This window comes from Vigna radiata, unplaced genomic scaffold (assembly GCF_000741045.1).
Source record: "Vigna radiata var. radiata cultivar VC1973A unplaced genomic scaffold, Vradiata_ver6 scaffold_304, whole genome shotgun sequence".
Taxonomy (NCBI): Eukaryota; Viridiplantae; Streptophyta; class Magnoliopsida; order Fabales; family Fabaceae; genus Vigna; species Vigna radiata.
The window spans coordinates 16322-34085 of NW_014543811.1; the positions used below are offsets into that span (position 1 = coordinate 16322).

Consider the following 17764-nt stretch of genomic DNA (forward strand, 5'->3'; position numbering starts at 1 on the left):
AATATAAGAAATTTATTTGTATGTTTTTTGTGTTTGTTTTTGGATGACATTTGGATTATATTGTACTTTTTATTATTATTTTGAATTGTCTTTAACATAATTTTTTGGGAGTAAAAATTGTTTAAATTTAAATTACAAAAAGTTTGTATTTTTTTTATTTTAAAAAAATGTAATTAAATGGGCTGGTGAGCCAACCCGTTTACCCACCAACCCGTGGTGGGTCGGGCCGGATTCAAGTTTTTTTGGCTCGCTAATAAATGAGCCGGGTTGGGTTGGCTCACTAAGTGACCAACCCGTGGTGGGCCGGGCCGGGTCGAGCCAGGCTACCCGTTTTGACAGCTCTACTTGAAATATTGTTTTTGGTTGTTTCTTAACAACTGCTACGTCTTTAGATTGCTGTGATTTGTTTCTTAATAATAACAGCACTTTAGATTGCTCTTTGTACTTTGACCATGAATATCAAAAAAGGACTCATTTGATACATTTTTTATAACTTAGGAACCAAAGTTTACATTTTTAAAAGCGGGGACTAAACTGAACATCCGCTCATAACTTAGGGACCAAAAAAAGGTTTAAACCTAGTTTAAATTTAACATATGTTAACATTGTGGGGTAGCTAGGAAGAAAGGTTTGAGAGGAATCAATAGTCTTTGGAATTTGAATAGAAAAGCAACCAGGTAAATAACATTGGAAAATTGATTTTAGCAACACTTTTTAACAATTTTTTGACTGCATTAATAGCAGTTTGTGATTGGTTTGTTTTAAATATTTTTTAAACATAAATTTAAATAGACCAATAAAGTGATAACACATGTCATGTTGTCAAAAAAGTTGTCATGTTGTCAAAATATCATCATAAATTAATGATTTACAAACTATACTCAATATCATGTAAGAAAAAAAAGATAATGATATTTAGACAATTTTTTTTTTTACAACATTTGAACATTGATTACGTGTCAATCTGTGATTGGTTAAAAATTATTCCACAATAATGTTTATGATTATTATTATTGATTGTGGAATAATTTTTGATGAATCACATATTAACACGTAATTAATGTTCAGATGTTATAAAAAAATATTGTCTAAATATTATTATAAAAAAAAAAATTGTTCTTAAGAAATTGTCATAGAAGGCCTAATTTATGCAATAGGGGGAAACCAAGCTTTCAACATACTGAAAAGGATAGATCCAAAGTAAGTTGGGAGTCATATTTCTGAAAGTCACTGTCTTGTCGCTCAGATTATAAACTATTGTTTGCTTCACACAGTATTGAAATGAACTGTGAATGATGACGATGTCACGATCATTCTCAACCATGCACAGAGGTAGCAAGATGCTTAGTGGGTCGTCGGTGCAAAATTCAAGATCTTTTAGAGATGTGTTCATCAAAAGAGTCCAAGATCTTTGATTCCCAAACTCCTTCATCTGCCATATGCTGAAATGTTGTGTCTCGCGGTCATGAACAAAAACACTTAAACATCCACCCAAAACCCCAATCAATGGAGCTTCATTGCAATGGAGTATATGAACAGTACAGCAGCTGAAATATCCTATAAACAGACCCTTAAGTTCTCGAGGAAGCAACATCTGTGTGTATGTCTCTGTCTCAAGATCAAGCGAAACAATCACCACTCCATCTAATGTAATAACAGAGTCCAGATCATCAGCAGAGTCATCAGAGTCATCATAAGTTGGTATCCCTAACCAGTTAAGACTGTTGTTTACGTATACTGCATCACCTTCCACTGAACTAGGAATAGAAGGAAAATCTTGAATTTCTCTCCAACAACTTCCGTCATTCGGGCCGCCAATTAAGGTTTTATAAGGAAACTTATCTACGGTATTCAGATTGCCAACTATTGCTACCACTTTGTAGCTATCTCTTGAATTATCGTAGCCGAACCCTAACATGTAAAGGTTGTCTTTCTCAGCAAGTGTTAGGTTTCCAAATTCTTCTTTTGTTGCGGGGTTCCATAAGTTAAACTTGATTCCATTTTTGTTCCATTTAGCCAAACAGACCAAGCCATTGCATGAACCAAGAACCCGATCCTTTTTCCTATGAGGCTTAGATCCCTTGATAATATCAACAATGCATGATCGTTTATGTTGTGAATCTTCAATCAAAGAACTGATCGGTGAGGAAACGAGATAGGAAATTTTTTTACCTTCGAATCGGTAACTTAACAAGAAATTGGGGGTTTTGGGCGACTTTTGAAGATGCATTCTCGCCAATCGTGGATCCAATATGAAAGATTGAAAGTACTTGCTCAGGCACTTGAATCGCATTAGAGATTTTATTGGAAGCCTTGACAGAATTTCAGCCAACATATCTTCACACAACACACCTTCACATAATACAAACACATTTGATTCAGATATCAGAAAGAGATACTGTCGGTATTGTTTTGATGTAAAGGTTTAATTTAGAAAGATTTTGAACCAAAAAGAAGAAAAACATATGAATCAAATGATTTACCTTTATCATTGTTTTCCATTGCGAGAATGTTGGATGATAACTGTGACGATTACTCAGTCCTCACGAACACAGAAAAAAGAAAGGGTTTAAGCAAATAGTAATGAAACGAGGAAAAAATAACTTGGAAACTACTTCTCTCAATTTTCTGGTGTGTCAGTAGTATGGAAGTGAAACTCCTTATATATAGAGAATGAAAACCCAAACTCTCAATCAATTTGAAAAAAGATATAAGTGTATTTTATCTAATCAAATATCTTTATAGCAAATTATACAATGGATAATGTATTTATATAACATTTTTTTATAACATTCTAACATTGATTACGTGTTAATATATAATTGGTCAAAAATTACTCCACAATCAATAATAATAATAATCATAAACATTATTTTACAGTAATTTTTGACCAATCACATATTGACACATAATCAATGTTCAAATGTTCTAAAAAAAATGTTGTCTAAATATCATTATTCTTATATCATGTCACAATCTAATTTAATCATTTATTTATATCTTTTTCCATATAAAATTATATCTACTTTCTGTTATTTTTTCAATAAAACAATTTTATTTTTATCCAATTGAAGATTGAATATATATATATATATATATATATATATATATATATAATATTTTTTATTCATCTATACCTCTCTATATTAATGATTTCCTTTTTGGTATTCACTTTTTTTTTTCATTTTTATCTTTCAAGTTACCATATTTAAATTTAATTGACTTTTTTTTAAATTTATCTATTTTTTCTAAATTAAACAAATAAAAAGCATCAATTATATAAATAAAAATCATTTAAAAAATAAATAAAAACTATCTATTATTAAATTGTAAAATTTATTTATATTTATTTTTATAATTATAATTTCATTATTTTTTGTTTTCACAAAAACAGTGTTTTCACTAGTAAACATAATTAAAATAATTCTTAACTAAAAAATATAATCGCTAAATATTCTTGTGCTTTTTCTTATAAATTTATTTATTTACGGTTGTTTTTCAAAAACATTGTGTGAATAAAAATCCAAAAAAAAAACATAAAGTTGTGTAATTAAATCATATTTAACTTGTTCAATTAATTTTATAAATAATTTTACGCATCTATTTAGTCATACATGCTTTTACCTCAGTTCCAATTTTCAAAATTTTACAACCAAGGTAATTATACCATCATAAGAAAAAGGTTTAAATCCTCCATTGGTTCTAATATTTGTGTGAAAATCTCAATTCTGTCCTCAGAATTTTGAACTGTCTCAATTAGGTCATAATTTTTGTAAAAATGCACACATTTTACCCCAACCGTTAACTGATCTCAAACGGCGTTAAGTTTAGCTGACGTGGTATGCTGACGTGTTGGCTTAATCCCTTCTTGGTCCTCGTATTTGTGTGAAAATCTCAGTTCGGTCCTCAAGTTTTGAACTGTCTCAATTGGGTCATAATTTTTGTAAAAATGCACACATTTTACCCCAATCGCTAACTGATCTCACTATGCAACAGTTATCTTCTGCTATCAGTGGAATAAATAGCTTAAAGGCTGGTCATGAACCTATAGGTTACCAAGTTGGTTCATTTGCAGATAAGACTGTGAGACTGGTTGCACTGGTTACGCGAGTTTTCCGGTGACTTTATTTTTTGAGCCGACGTGATAATCTGTGTAAAATCCATGTTTCTCAGATAGATGAATAAAATCCTTAATTCAAATAAACTAAATAATAGGCATTGTGCCACGTGAAACACTGCTTATTTTAAAAAATAATTCATATGATTAAATAATACACGTCAGCATGTCCTCTGGCTACCACGTCAGCTAAACTTAACGCCGTTTGAGATCAGTTAACGATTGGGGTAATATGTGTGCATTTTTACAAAAATTATGACCCAATTGAGACAGTTCAAAACTTGAGGACCGAACTGAGATTTTCACACAAATACGAGAACCAAGAAGGGATTAAGCCAACACGTCAGCATACCACGTCAGCTAAACTTAACGCCGTTTGAGATCAGTTAACGGTTAGGGTAAAATGTGTGCATTTTTACAAAAATTATGACCCAATTAAGACAGTTCAAAACTTAGAACCGAACTGAGATTTTCACACAAATATTAGGACAAGGGAGGGTTTAAGCCTAAAAAAATATTGTTGAGCATGGAAGATAGTTAGAGTTAATCACCAAGAACACTGTCATTACGGATTACAAATAAGTCGAATTAAAGAAGTTTTTTTATTTGATATTTATAAGAAAAACATAAAATTTATTTTTAACTTATTATGAAATCAGATTTTCAGTTAAAGCAAACAAATTATGATAATTAAAATTATAAACTTTTATAGAAAACTTTTATATATATAATGTTTTCATGTGTATATATGTACATGTATGTACATATATAATTAAGGTTAAATACTTTTTTTCGTCCCAATTTTGGTTATGAATATTCAAACTGGTCTCCATTTTATTTTTCTGTTCAATATAGTCCTAAAGAACGTAATTATGTTCAATTTAGTCCTTTTTATGTTCAATGTAGTCCTAAAGAACGCAATTTGTGTTCAATTTAATCCTTGTTTGTGGTTCACGAAGTTTGTAAAAAGGACTAAATTGAACACAAATTACGTTCTTTAGGACTACATTGAACAAAAAAAGGACTAAATTGAACATAATTACGTTTTTTAGGACTATATTGAACAGAAAAATAAAATGGAGACCATTTCGAATATTCGTAACCAAAACTGGGACCAAAAAAGATATTTTACCTATAATTAACAGACTTTTACACGCTAACACAGGACAAATGTTTAAGTGAAAAAAAAAATTAATACTATTAAAAATGAAGAATTAAAACCATTACTTTTGAAAATAAAAGGTCCAAATATATTTCCAACATGAACAATTTACAATTATATTCAGTTTTTTTATTTTTAAAGAAAACTAAAGATTTTTATAGAAAACTAAAGATGTAGGTATTTGTTTCTCTTTTATTTCTTAGAAGTTGATTTGTACTTTCTCGTTAATCTTGCTATCACATAGTAATGTGTTTGAAAAGTTCTTTGTTTCTAATTTGGATCACCACCGCAACCTAGATGTTCCAAATATAGAGAGGTTAACCAACGACATGTTTTTGGATAAATTCGATGAAACTAAAAAAACTTAAATATTTCATAATAATAATAATGTTCTTGGCTTCAGGTTTTCAAACATAATCCAAAGAAATAGCCAAGTTCGTAAGGCTAACTTCGCATCAGAAAAAGAGAATAATTAACAAGTTATTTAATAATAACAACACATGGAAGTTCAGAAATTAAAGTCACTGTTTAAAAAAAATAACATATGGGTGTGGGTAAGAAACAAAGAAATAAAAGAAAAAGTTTTCCCTCCAAAAATATACAATAAAAGAGAAAACGTGCCCAAATTCCCTAACCAAACGTATAAACAAACTTGTGAATGAATCCTTGAAGGGTGCAGACAGGGAGAAGCTCCGATCAGCCGCGGCTGGGGACGGGTGGGGGGACGGGTGGGGCGTTGACAGCGGCGCGGAGAATGGAAAGGAAGCCGGCCGGCTGGGTGGAGTCACGGTCGTCGAGGAAGAGGTCCTCCGGAACTCTAAATGCCGCGTGGGCTGCCACGAGGGCGATGGAGACAGTGAAGGCGGTAACGAGGAGGGAGCCGAGGGGGGTCAGGAAGAGGAGGAAGAAGGAAGCGGCGGCGAGAAGAGAGAGTGTCTCGAAATCCGTGAAGGTACGGCCAAAGAGGCGGAGAGGGCGGTCGGTGGGGCGGAGGAGATAGAGGAAGAGCCAGGAGGCGAGGAGGGAGAGGAGGAGCACCAGGGAGAAGGGGCTGGTTAGGAGCGACACCGCCAGGATCAGCGAAACCACCACGTAGTAGTTGACGCGGAAGTACGAGACGTTGTGTCGCACGCGCAGCGTCGCCTCCGAAAATGACATCGGTTTCGCTAGCGCCGAGCGGTCCGTGAGCTCCGGCCAGGGACGACGATGCGAGAGGCTGTGACGGAGGGAGTCCGAGAAGTAGGATATGATGGTGCGGACTGCGGGTTGCGGTGGTTGCTGTTCCACGGTGGTGGAGGTGGTAGTGATGGTGGATTGAGGATTTGAGACGGGGAGAACCTGTGGGGTAGGCGTTGGAGCGGCCATGTTGAAGAATATGAGAAAAATCAGTGAGGGAATGATTTGGGTGAAAGGAATGAAAATATGAAAAAGGAAGAAAAGAAAAGTGAATTATGGACTTGTTTGTTTTTGGCTATTCTAATTTGGCTCTCTTCCTTCCTATTCTAGAATTATTACTATAAAATACTACAAATTGTTTATTTTTAACCCAATTTTAATTATAATACCCTCTCCACATTACACTTTTTTCTATTTTTCTTGTTTACCATACAGACTCAGCTATGCTCATGATATTATATCATTTTTCATTTATTTTCTATCTAGTTTCTACCTTTTTCAAACTTTCTATTCAAGCAAATTTTTAATTATATTTTATATAACTTAAATTAATTTCATTTTTATAATTAAATACTAAGTCAATGTTGGAATTTTGAAGACATTTTATTGATATAAAAAATTATTTTTTCTTTGTACTTTAATCTTATACTTCAATTTAAGGTAATTTGGTTTTAAGATTTTCATCACCTTTCTTATAATACTCATTTTAAATTTAGACCAATATCACTTCAATTTTATAGAAATTATCAAAGGACGTGCTTGGTTTGTTCACGGTCCAGTTTCAATGGTTGAATTGAATAGGGTGTATGTATAAGTGTAGCCACCACCCTTAGATTGGGATTAAAATATTCATCCTAGTAATTATTAATAAACACTCGCATTTACTCAAAATATCAAGTTAGTTAAATGTCAAAATTTTTAAAATATCAAGATAGTTAAATATTAAAATAGTTAAAATTAAATACAAAACTATCACTATAAAAATGTAATAAAAATTATTAAAAAGTCATTAAATATAAAACAATTACCAAAGTAACAAATTAATAAAACTTACTAACTTAAAGTTTAACATAATTTATCTTTTTCGTATATTTTTCTATACTTTATCTATTTCAAGTAATACATTTATATTATTTCTAAAGACATTTATTGATATCCAATTAATAAATTTCAACACAAAATAATGTTGAAATTAAAATATTCCCAAAAGGAATATATGTTCTAAAAAATATTAATAAAAATATATTTGTTTTTGTTGATAAAAATTCACTGAAAAATAACAATTTCAACTATATTCTGTTAGCATTTCCAACTCCTAATCCCCTCTGAAAATAGCAAGAATTTCTCATTAATTTTACTACCATCACCTAAAAATAGACGACAGTGTAATTTTCTGAAATTTATGGAGAAATTAACCTAATTGTGCCATTTAAAGTTCAAAGGGACCAAAGTTTCAAGTTTAACCTCTAAAGAGACACTCGTCATAAGGCAGCAGATAATGTTTGTCAAAGATAACATCATTAACATATTACGATAACATCATGTCCCCAATGGGGTTGTATGAAATTCAGAGTACTTGTATATAGAGAGAAAAAAGTTCTGAAACAGAATAACGTGTTCATCAGACATCTATGGCATCTTTACCGCAATAACTCGGAATCAGAAAGTAGATCCATTCCATCCAAGGTTGGAACCCTGCAGAACACACAAAACACTATCAGCATTCTGAGCAAAGAACATGTGAAGAATTTATTCAATGGCATAGAAAGTTTTGGAAGTTAACATCAAAAAGAAAAAGAAATTTGGTTGGATTATCAAGTATACACAACTTATAGAGGCTACTATGAAATCTAGAATAGTGAGGATTTATTTACATGGCCTAGTGCTGGTGTAAAGCATGCAAACATTGTGCATATTCTTGACTCTGATGGGCCTAAACAAAAAGGAAGAATGGAATAAGAGGATGCAAGGTAAGGCCCTTATTTTGAGGAGAACTCTCGAGTGTAGATACTTGCCTTAGTGTCGTAAAACTTCAAGAAGTATCGCGACTTTGGAACAGACAATTTGGTTTCAAGAATTGCAGCAATGGCGGCACTGAGTTTCTTGTTGACATCAGGGTTCAGGCCACCAATGGACACCAATTCACCATAAGCCGCTGGCTGCTCATTTCCACCGAAAGATATAGGTACTGATCCTTTCAATACAATCATCACATACTGCAAAGAAACGTAAAACAGAATCGAAAAGTTTAAAGACAAACCAAATAAATAAAATGACGAAAATCTTACAGCAAATCAAGAAGAATACAGTAGTAACATCTCCCAAAATATATACATCAAACCACTAAAGGTCCACGTTACATCATATCTATTGACTATCACCACCGTAGTAACATCTCCCAAAAAGCATCCATCAAATATACAATGGAAATCACAAAATATAACAGATTATATTGCTGCCATTGACGTAAAATTAAACCTAAAGAGTGTCACTCGATGTTGCTGAATATGTTCAACATAGAACTTAGAAGCTTAACTTGCCAAATTACAAACTACAGCCAAATTAGAAACAATCGCAATGTTGATAAAATCCATGTAGAAAAACTAACCTCATAATATCTTATTATCAATTTTTAAGTACGCATGAGGTATTTACTACTTTGTAATTACAATCATACAACACTAGAACCACCAACTCAATTTAATAGAAAAGAAACTACACTAAGCTATCAAAATGTTAAAAAAAAAAAAAAGCAAAAAAACAGAGAACAACAAAACATGAATATGGCGATCAAGTATCAACATATGCTAAGAAAAAGCAAGCGTTTCTATCCTTTTCCATTTCTATCTCATTCGTAGAAACAAAAAATAAATCCAGCATATTAATTTGGCACATCAAACCCCGGTCTCGTAACAAAAACCATAACTTTAGATTCAAATAACAATAAGAAGAAGAAGAACCCTAGGCATGGAAACGACAAAAGAAAAGGGGAGAGTTTCTGCACTAATCAGCAATTTGCATATATTTATACATATAGTTGCATAAAAATTAAATTGAATTGAAATACTGCACTGAGAAATCAATCGAAGCGTAAAAACCAAAACCCGGAAACGGGATTTTCAAAAACCGAAAGCACGCGTAAAACGACATGACAGAAACGTTAAATGGAGAGTGAGGGAGTCAACGTACGGCTTCGGGTTTGCCAATGATGCTGGCGACGGTTGAGGTGGCTTCGGAGAGAATGGAAGAGGTATCGACGCCGTCGAGGTTGACGTTGGTGGAGAGGTTGAGGCACGGCATCGTTTCACTCTGCAGCTCTTGCTCTGTTCTCCTGCCACTGATGTGAAAGTGAAACTGAAAGGTAAAATCTCTACCTTTGTTACTCTACTCTCGTTTTATCTGCTACTAATACTTTACAATCCCCACAATACCCTTCTCCTGAATCAACCTTTTCTTCTTACTACACCTCTATGTTACTTTGGTCATTTACACCACAAAGAGAGGATATAAATGTCCAAATGAACAAGTTTCATGGACTGTTCAAATAGCCCATTTCAATTGGGCTAACTTAATCTGGAAAAAATAGTTTATTCGTGTAAATATTTATATATAACATGTTAATGTCAGACTATGATATTTTTAAGGTAGATCATCATTTAATAGAACTTATACAATAATAAAAAGTAAAAACATAAAATTTAAAGTACTTAGGATCAAACTCAAATAAACTAAAAAAAAAAGTAGTTTTTGAGAGAGAGAAAATTAGCCTCAGATTATTGTATTAAATGTGAGATATTTTTCTCTTAAGAAAATGGGTTAGTATAGATTTTCTCATTACTGGAATCGGTAACGGAGTTTGGTTATTTTCTAAGGAAGCTTTCCTCCCCTTGCCCCAAATTTTTTTACTCACTATACTTATTAAAATATATAAATATTGTTATCATGAGTCATTAAAAATTGGTATTGTTATAAATAAAACTTAAATAACCATTGAATGTAAAAACATGAAGAAAGATGATAATATTTATCATCACTATTTTACTTACTTATTATTAATTAATAATTTTATAATTAAGTTGCCAATATAATATTTAATAAAAATTAGTTTAAAATATCAAATTTGGATTTAATGTTAAGTTTTTTAATTATTCAAATCTTAAAAATTTTATCAACTATTATAACATCCCAAAATATAGCATTATACTATGTAATAGTTATCACATATTCAGTATAATAGATCAGTCAAGAAACGGAGTTATTACAGTTATCTAATAACCATAAAAGAGATTTTATATTTACAAATCATCTATGATAAAAACTATCTGGCAAAAATAATTGAAAGAAGTCTAAGCATCCGTAGCATCTTCATCCAAGGCTTGCTCCAAAACGATCTCATCTCCCCCTGCTCACACCTACGGGATGATCATAGCAAAGAGGAGAATCAAAGAACATACAAGCACAATTACAAGAAAAAGGGTAAGCTAAAATATAACATTTAATGATACATTGACACATGTTAACATTCACACAACAACACATAGCACATCAAACTACACAACCCCTTTTATGCATGACGACCCTTTGACTTGACCATCCAGATTAGTATGAATATTCAGCCATGACAGTTCATGCATTTGTTGTGGTGAAACAGTTGACCCACCCAAGCTACTATCACTCGCCTTAGGCCAAGGTAAAACCCCTAGACTAGGACCTCCTACTATTCTCACGACATGTCTCACCCTTTTCTACCTGAGAATGGGTGACTATTAGAATGTTAGGATGAATTCCAAGACTGAGTTTCCCATATTCATACTTACAATACTTGAAACTACCGTTTAGAAGTTCCTCCTTGGAACTCTACCATACCTTTGAAACCATTAAGATCATTTCACATTCACATAGTATATCAATACATATCATACATTAAAGAAATGGAGACACTCTTACAAGTCATTAGAAAACACGCAATAACACAATTTCTTCAAGGCATCATATTAACCACATTTAGGTAAGGAATCAGTTTTGAAACCCTCACCAATAGCTCTGGAAGGGTAAAAAATCCCCCAAAACGACCTAAAAAACCTCCAAAATGGACATCCAAAACCCTGAAAACTCCCCAAAAATGTTGTAGTGGCACTTAGGGGCACTCGGGGGCGCCCGGGCGCGAGCTACGCGGAAATAAGGGGCGCTTGAGCCTCATGCCAGTTGACAACAACTTCAAAATTGGCTTTAGATGCCCTTGGAACTCGTTCTAATGATCAAAGGGGATCTCTAAACATTAGAATTGAAGGGAAAACACATTTATAAGTAGAAGTAAGCATCCATTTGGTCCTTAGACCCAAAACTAGTGCATCAAACCATTTTTTACACTCCAAAAGTACCTAAACTCATATTTACACCTTATACACCAAATTTTTGCAACCTAACCACTTGAACAAGTTCTAATAGACTCAATAACATATTACAATTCATCACATATAGTTCAGAACTTCTAATTTGAAATCTCACTAGTTAAAACCCCTAAAATTGAACTTAAAATCACACAAAACTCAACATCCCAACTACTACTTCACTTTACCTCGTATTTCTCTTAACTAAGAGTCTATACAAGTTTCTAATGACCACAAAACATCCCAAAAGACACATTTTCTCTCATTTGATCGTTACTTCAAAACTTCACTCATCAAAATCCCATAATTTGAACATAAAACCAACAAAAACACCATCAAAGTACTACTAACTCTTTCTAGATCAGATTTCAACTAATTAACAACTCCAACAAGTCTTAATTCACCTCTAAACATACTCCAAAACTGAATTTACTCCTTTTAACCCCTAACTCTAAAAACTCGCATACCAAAAGCCTCCATTTTTTACCAAAAACACTTATCATTCAACTTAGTTCAATTTCCTCCACATTTAACCCAAAACACCACCACCACACATCTTAATAACACCATCCATCATAAAATTTGAAGTTTAACACAACATCATACAAGTCCACCAACAAACATGAGATCAAACACAATTACACAACCACAAATCATCTTCTAAAACACTTCAAAAATCAATAACAAACATTTTACTAAAATTCAACAATATCATCAATTTCACCAACTACCAAACAATCATTTCATCAAAATAAATATAACACTAGCTTCCCTTACCTCAAAAGTCTTCTCTTTCACTATAATTCCCAAGATCGCAAGACGCTAGACGAAAACCCCCTTTCAAAACTCTAACCCCTAAATTCAAACCTTAAACTCGACCACAAATTCAATCCAAGTCTCTACCTTTTCTAAGAGGCTTGAGAATGAGATCCCCATGCCTAGAGATGGCAAAATAATTTGCACCCATGGATATCTGTGAATAAAATTTGTGACGGATAGTTGGTACACACGGATATTTAATATCCGCTTATAAACGGGGTCGGGTGTGAGTATTGTACTATCTGTACCCGCGGATATCCGTTACCCGCAAAAAAAATATTTAATTTATATTTTTTTAAGTTAAATTTAATTAAAATTAAAATAAATTTACAATTTATAAGGTTAAATTTAATTAAAATTAAATTTTAATTTATATTTAATTTAATTTATATTATATTTTATATAATTTTTGTAATTTTATTTAAATTTTATTTTAATAATTTATAAAAATATATTTTTTTAAATATTTGTGGTATTCGCGGGTATCCACGGATATTTGCGGATTTTAAAATACTCGCGAGTATTTTTTAAGCGGATATCTGTGCAAATAGCGGATCGGGTAATGGATGAATTTTTTTTTTGGTCGAGTTGCAAGTAGGCACTATTCGTGCCCGACCTGACACATTGTCATCCTTACCCACGTCGTGAAATGTTGTTGTCGTCATACCCACGAATAGAAGTCGTCCAACTGTAGAGACAAAATCATGTCTACTACCAAAATTGTCTCCTTACCATGCGTGCAACAAATCCCAACTTCGTAGGAGAAAGGAGTTTTCTCTTGCCGTTCTCCTTCTTTCACACCTCTAACCTTGAGGAACAAAAAAAAAGAAAGAAAGAAAGAAAGGTGACGGAAAAGAAGAAAAAGGAAAAAGAAAGGAAAAAAAAGAAGATTTTTACAACTATTTTTTAATATTAATATTTGACAAGTAAGAAATATATTTTACTTGAATATAAAGATTTTTTTTGTGTATTTATCATTTTCAAAAAAAAATGTGAAAAAAAGGAAAATAAACTTCCTGCACATATTAATATACTTATCTACATTAAAAATATATAGATGAAACTTTTAATTTTAATTTAATTATTAATGAGTTTAATAATTTAAAACAACAAAAAAGTCTATGATTTTCTTTTATACTTATAATTATATTAAGTTATATATTTAATATTTTATATTATTAACAATAATAAAATATATAAATTTTGAATATATTATTTTAGCTCTCAAAATTAATTGAGAAAATTCGCGACTTAATAAACCACTAATTCCAAGCCTTTTTTGCAACATTTGTGTAGAATTTTCCAAGTTTATTTTCTATCTTCTATTTTTAATAAATTAAGAACACCAATCAAAAAATATGAAAAGCTAGTTTTTTATAATAACACTGAGTTAATAAAAAAAATTCTTAACTCGTGTCATGTCAATGAAATGATATAAACTGAGTTTTATTAGAAAAATAGACTTGCAAATATTAAACTTTAACTGTAGAAATACTAAAAAAGTTGAAACAGAAAGTGAAATTTAAAAATTTGTAATTTTCTTCTATAAATTTGAGAAAAAAATAATCTTTTTTTGACTTCAATGAATAATTGAACCATTGTCGTTGCTCTAACCTTTTATAACTATCTCTTTATCTATCTATCTATCTATCCATATATATATATATATATATATATATATATATATATATATATATATATATATATATATATATATATATATATATATANATATATATATATATATATATATATATATATATATATTATTTTAAGTTATGCATAAAGTTGTGGTTATATTCGAAATATATGCAAGGTATCTTATTATATTATGTCTGCAGGACGACAAATACTTATATCACTAATTAAATTATCAGACTAGTAATTAAAGGTAATTTATAAAAAAGAAGGGCATTATCGATAGATATAATCATTCAAAAAAAAGTTAAAAGTCGTTGGTAATGATTATTTATCAATGACTTAACGACTATCATAAAACCATCGGTAAAACTCTTGTCATTAACGATTACTGACGGCCTTTGACACTTGATAATTATTGAAGCTCATTTTAATATATTTTAACTTGGTTAGTGTTTATATTCGTCCAATAGTATAATAAAAAGTATGTTGATTATTATTTATTATTTTATTGTTAAGGTAAATATTATTTTAATAAGAACATAGGTTTCCTGTCCATGTTAATTCTATATATACAACCTTGTCCATGTTAATTCTATATATGCAACTAGGATATTTTAGGGAATACTTATTTTATAATTTCTTACTTTTATTTATAGATTTTAACTCTCTTATTCATTTGACGTTGAAAAGTTTTTGTATGTTGTTTTTTTTCTCTCAAAAACAAAAAGATTTTTTCCATACATAAGGAGCAATCGCACACAAGTTAAGATTTTGTCACATGTTTCAAAGTCTACACCCAAAATCCGAATAAGTGAAACACAAGTAAACTTTAGAAAGGAAAATTTGAATAGAGTTTAAAACTTTTTGCAAATAAGTATTAGACTCTATTGTAGGTGTTAAACGGTCTACAAGTAGTGTTGAAAACATAAAGATTTTCAGAAGCGTTTAGAAAGCTTTTAAAACCAAAACAAGGATGAAGTCTTATTTTATACGGGTTCATTCCAATTTAAGCTACATCTAGTTTTTCCTTAAGCACTCTTAAGGAGTTCCACTAACTTTTAAAAGATTATAAACAAGTTTGACCACTAATGATTTTACAAACTAACTCAACTACTTAGACGAGTTTCACTACTCCTGGTTTTACACTAGTCCAACTGATTAGATAGTTTAACTCCACCGAGTTAAACCAATAAGTGTTTTAATTCACTTCTCAATATACCAAACAACAAAGTGTTTTTGTAAAACAAATACAGATGATGACTCTCTTAGAGAGGATATATTTTCAATACAAATAATATCTAAAAACTTATAATAAAGTTTTTCTTTTTTCAAAGAGAAAGTCTAGACGATGTAAGTGAGAGAGGACGTTGATAGTGTAAGAGCAACAACTAATCTTGTTCTTGTTTTCTCTTCAAGCAGTCTTCTTTATATAAAATTCTTCGAAAAAGAACCATTATTCAGAGCATTGACTTTCATGTAAGGTGGGTAACTTTAGGTACGAGATCAGGTGCTATGGATATGATAGATAGAAAGCATTAAGAAAACATTCCCAAAATATCTTTCGATCTCTTAACGTTCTTCTGATTCAATGCAAAACTTTTGAATAAAGGTATGTATGTGCTTTAATGATCTGTACAGAAAAAAAAGAGAGTAAAACACAACAGAAAATAGAGTACTATTTCATACATGCCTTAAAAGCGTTACACGTTCTTAAGCGTTTAGGCATGATACGTGTAGCGTTTAGACAAAGTCTGATTAAAGTAAAATTTAATGTTTAGGATAAGGTTTACACATATAGTGTTTAACATGTTTATCATAGTTCATTTGATAGAGGTTATTTCGTTAAACAGTTATGTTAAACTTCAAAACAAGATTGACGATCTTGTCTTAACAATAAGAACAATTAGTATACAATATAATTCGACATATTATTCAAAAAGGTAACTTTTTCTTTTTTATTCTATCATTGCTAATGTACATGGAAAATAATATAAGAACAACTCGACAATATACAAATAAGAATATATATAGTATGATACAACCTTAAGCCGACCAACCAGGTCGACCACCAGATTGAAAACTAGGCCAATCACCAGGGTGACAACCCACAAAGTCCGCCACTAGGCCGACAACCCACTAGGGCGACCACCTTGACCGACCACCAAGGCGATAACCTACCATGCTTACGACCTAGGCCGACCACACCGACCACGAGGCCGACTACATGGTCAGATTGGGTTGTCATTAGGCCAACTTAGAACATCATGCGCATAATATGCATCTTTAACCAACTAAATGGTCACTACTGACTTAAACATCAGAGCGCCTTCTACAGGTATCCTCCCATATGTTTTGTATGAGTGGAACAAAGTATATTGGAGCTTCTCAACAACTCGATTAGTCTCCTGCCCGATCTGCTACAATGCTCGGTTGACTTACTACGGCTTTGTTCACTTGAGTGGATTTGGGGGAGAGTAATTGAGAGGATTTGAAGGTAATTTTTTGTTGTTGTTTATTTTAATAGATTTTGAGGTAAGTGAGAGTAGCTTTTAAAGTAAAATTTGTGAGAATCAGTGTAGAATTTAATTTATGTGACAGATTAAAAAAATTTACTTTCAAATTCACTCTCGCTTACCTCCAAATCTATTCAAATAAAGAACAAAAAAAATTTATCATCAAATCTTCTCAAATCCTCTCAATTACTCTCCTCCAAATCCACTCAAGTAAACAAGGCCTACATGACTTGCCCCAGTTTGCTACAATGCCAACCTCTTGCATGACCTACTCGATCTACTACAATGCTCGATCGACCTCCTGCATGACTTCCCCGGTCTGCTACAGTGCTCAATCAGCCTCCTACATGACCTTCTTCGGTTTGCTACAGTGCTTAGTTGCCCCTCCTACATGACCTACTCGGTCTACTATAGTGCTCGGTCGGCCTCTGCATGACTTGTCGGTTTGTTATAGTGCTCAGTTATCCTCTTACATGACCTACGTGGTCTGCTACAATGCTCGATCGATCTCTTGCATGACTTGCAATGGTATACTACAGTGCTTGGTTAACCTACCCCAGTCTGCTACAATACTCGGTCGGTCTCCTACATATCCTGCTACAATACTCGGTCGGTCTCCTACATATACTATCTTGGTCTGCCACATGTTCCTCAACAATCTCCAACCTCAAATTCAACCTAAGACCCCTATACCCCGGAACATATATATATTTTGAATGATTAATTTTTTTTTTCATACAAGGCCAAATATATTTCCCAAGCAAAAATATTTCATATTTGGTTATATAATTTTAAATATAAATAAAAAAATATTCAATAAAAACCAAATTTTGAAAAAAAAATGCAAAAATAAAAATTAATTAAATATATTTGAATCATAAAAATGGTAGTATAATATATTCAAAATTGAGTAAATACCAATAAAAGAAAAATACTAGTAAAGGAA

The 17764-nt window shown here is 31.9% G+C and overlaps 3 protein-coding genes across 4 annotated transcripts; all 3 read right to left on the minus strand.

Annotated features, from left to right (window-relative positions):
• Positions 1 to 1141: 1141 nt before the first annotated feature.
• On the minus strand, positions 1142 to 2612 carry LOC106754901 (F-box/kelch-repeat protein At3g23880). The gene is made up of 2 exons (XM_014636971.2): positions 2484 to 2612; positions 1142 to 2352 (listed from the first exon to the last, which is right to left on the minus strand). Exons 1-2 carry the CDS (start codon positions 2500 to 2502, stop codon positions 1142 to 1144), a joined length of 1230 nt encoding a protein of 409 aa, XP_014492457.1. The 5' UTR covers positions 2503 to 2612.
• Positions 2613 to 5849: 3237 nt separating this feature from the next.
• LOC106754902 (PRA1 family protein B4-like) lies at positions 5850 to 6922 on the minus strand. The gene has a single exon (XM_014636972.2). The coding sequence runs from the start codon at positions 6642 to 6644 to the stop codon at positions 5976 to 5978; it is 669 nt and encodes a 222-aa protein (XP_014492458.1). The 5' UTR covers positions 6645 to 6922; the 3' UTR covers positions 5850 to 5975.
• A 984-nt stretch (positions 6923 to 7906) lies between these two features.
• LOC106754911 (macrophage migration inhibitory factor homolog) lies at positions 7907 to 9840 on the minus strand. 2 transcript variants are annotated; one of them, XM_014636981.2, is made up of 4 exons: positions 9645 to 9840; positions 8471 to 8671; positions 8330 to 8388; positions 7907 to 8150 (listed from the first exon to the last, which is right to left on the minus strand). In XM_014636981.2, exons 1-3 carry the CDS (start codon positions 9753 to 9755, stop codon positions 8335 to 8337), a joined length of 366 nt encoding a protein of 121 aa, XP_014492467.1. In that variant the 5' UTR covers positions 9756 to 9840; the 3' UTR covers positions 7907 to 8150; positions 8330 to 8334. The 2 variants fall into 2 exon arrangements, with proteins under 2 accessions (XP_014492467.1, XP_014492468.1); XM_014636982.2 differs by lacking the exon at positions 8330 to 8388 and having other exon boundaries at positions 9645 to 9838.
• Between the last annotated feature and the right edge of the window lie 7924 nt (positions 9841 to 17764).

Excerpts from the sequence above, each read along its gene's own strand:
- LOC106754902 (XM_014636972.2), bottom strand. The coding sequence starts at position 6,644 with ATGGCCGCTCCAACGCCTACCCCACAGGTTCTCCCCGTCTCAAATCCT.
- LOC106754911 (XM_014636981.2), bottom strand. The coding sequence starts at position 9,755 with ATGCCGTGCCTCAACCTCTCCACCAACGTCAACCTCGACGGCGTCGAT. Across the intron at positions 8,672-9,644 it reads TCATTGGCAAACCCGAAGCC|TATGTGATGATTGTATTGAA; the intron begins GTACGTTGACTC and ends GTTTCTTTGCAG. Across the intron at positions 8,389-8,470 it reads TGAAGTTTTACGACACTAAG|GCCCATCAGAGTCAAGAATA; the intron begins GCAAGTATCTAC and ends CTTTTTGTTTAG.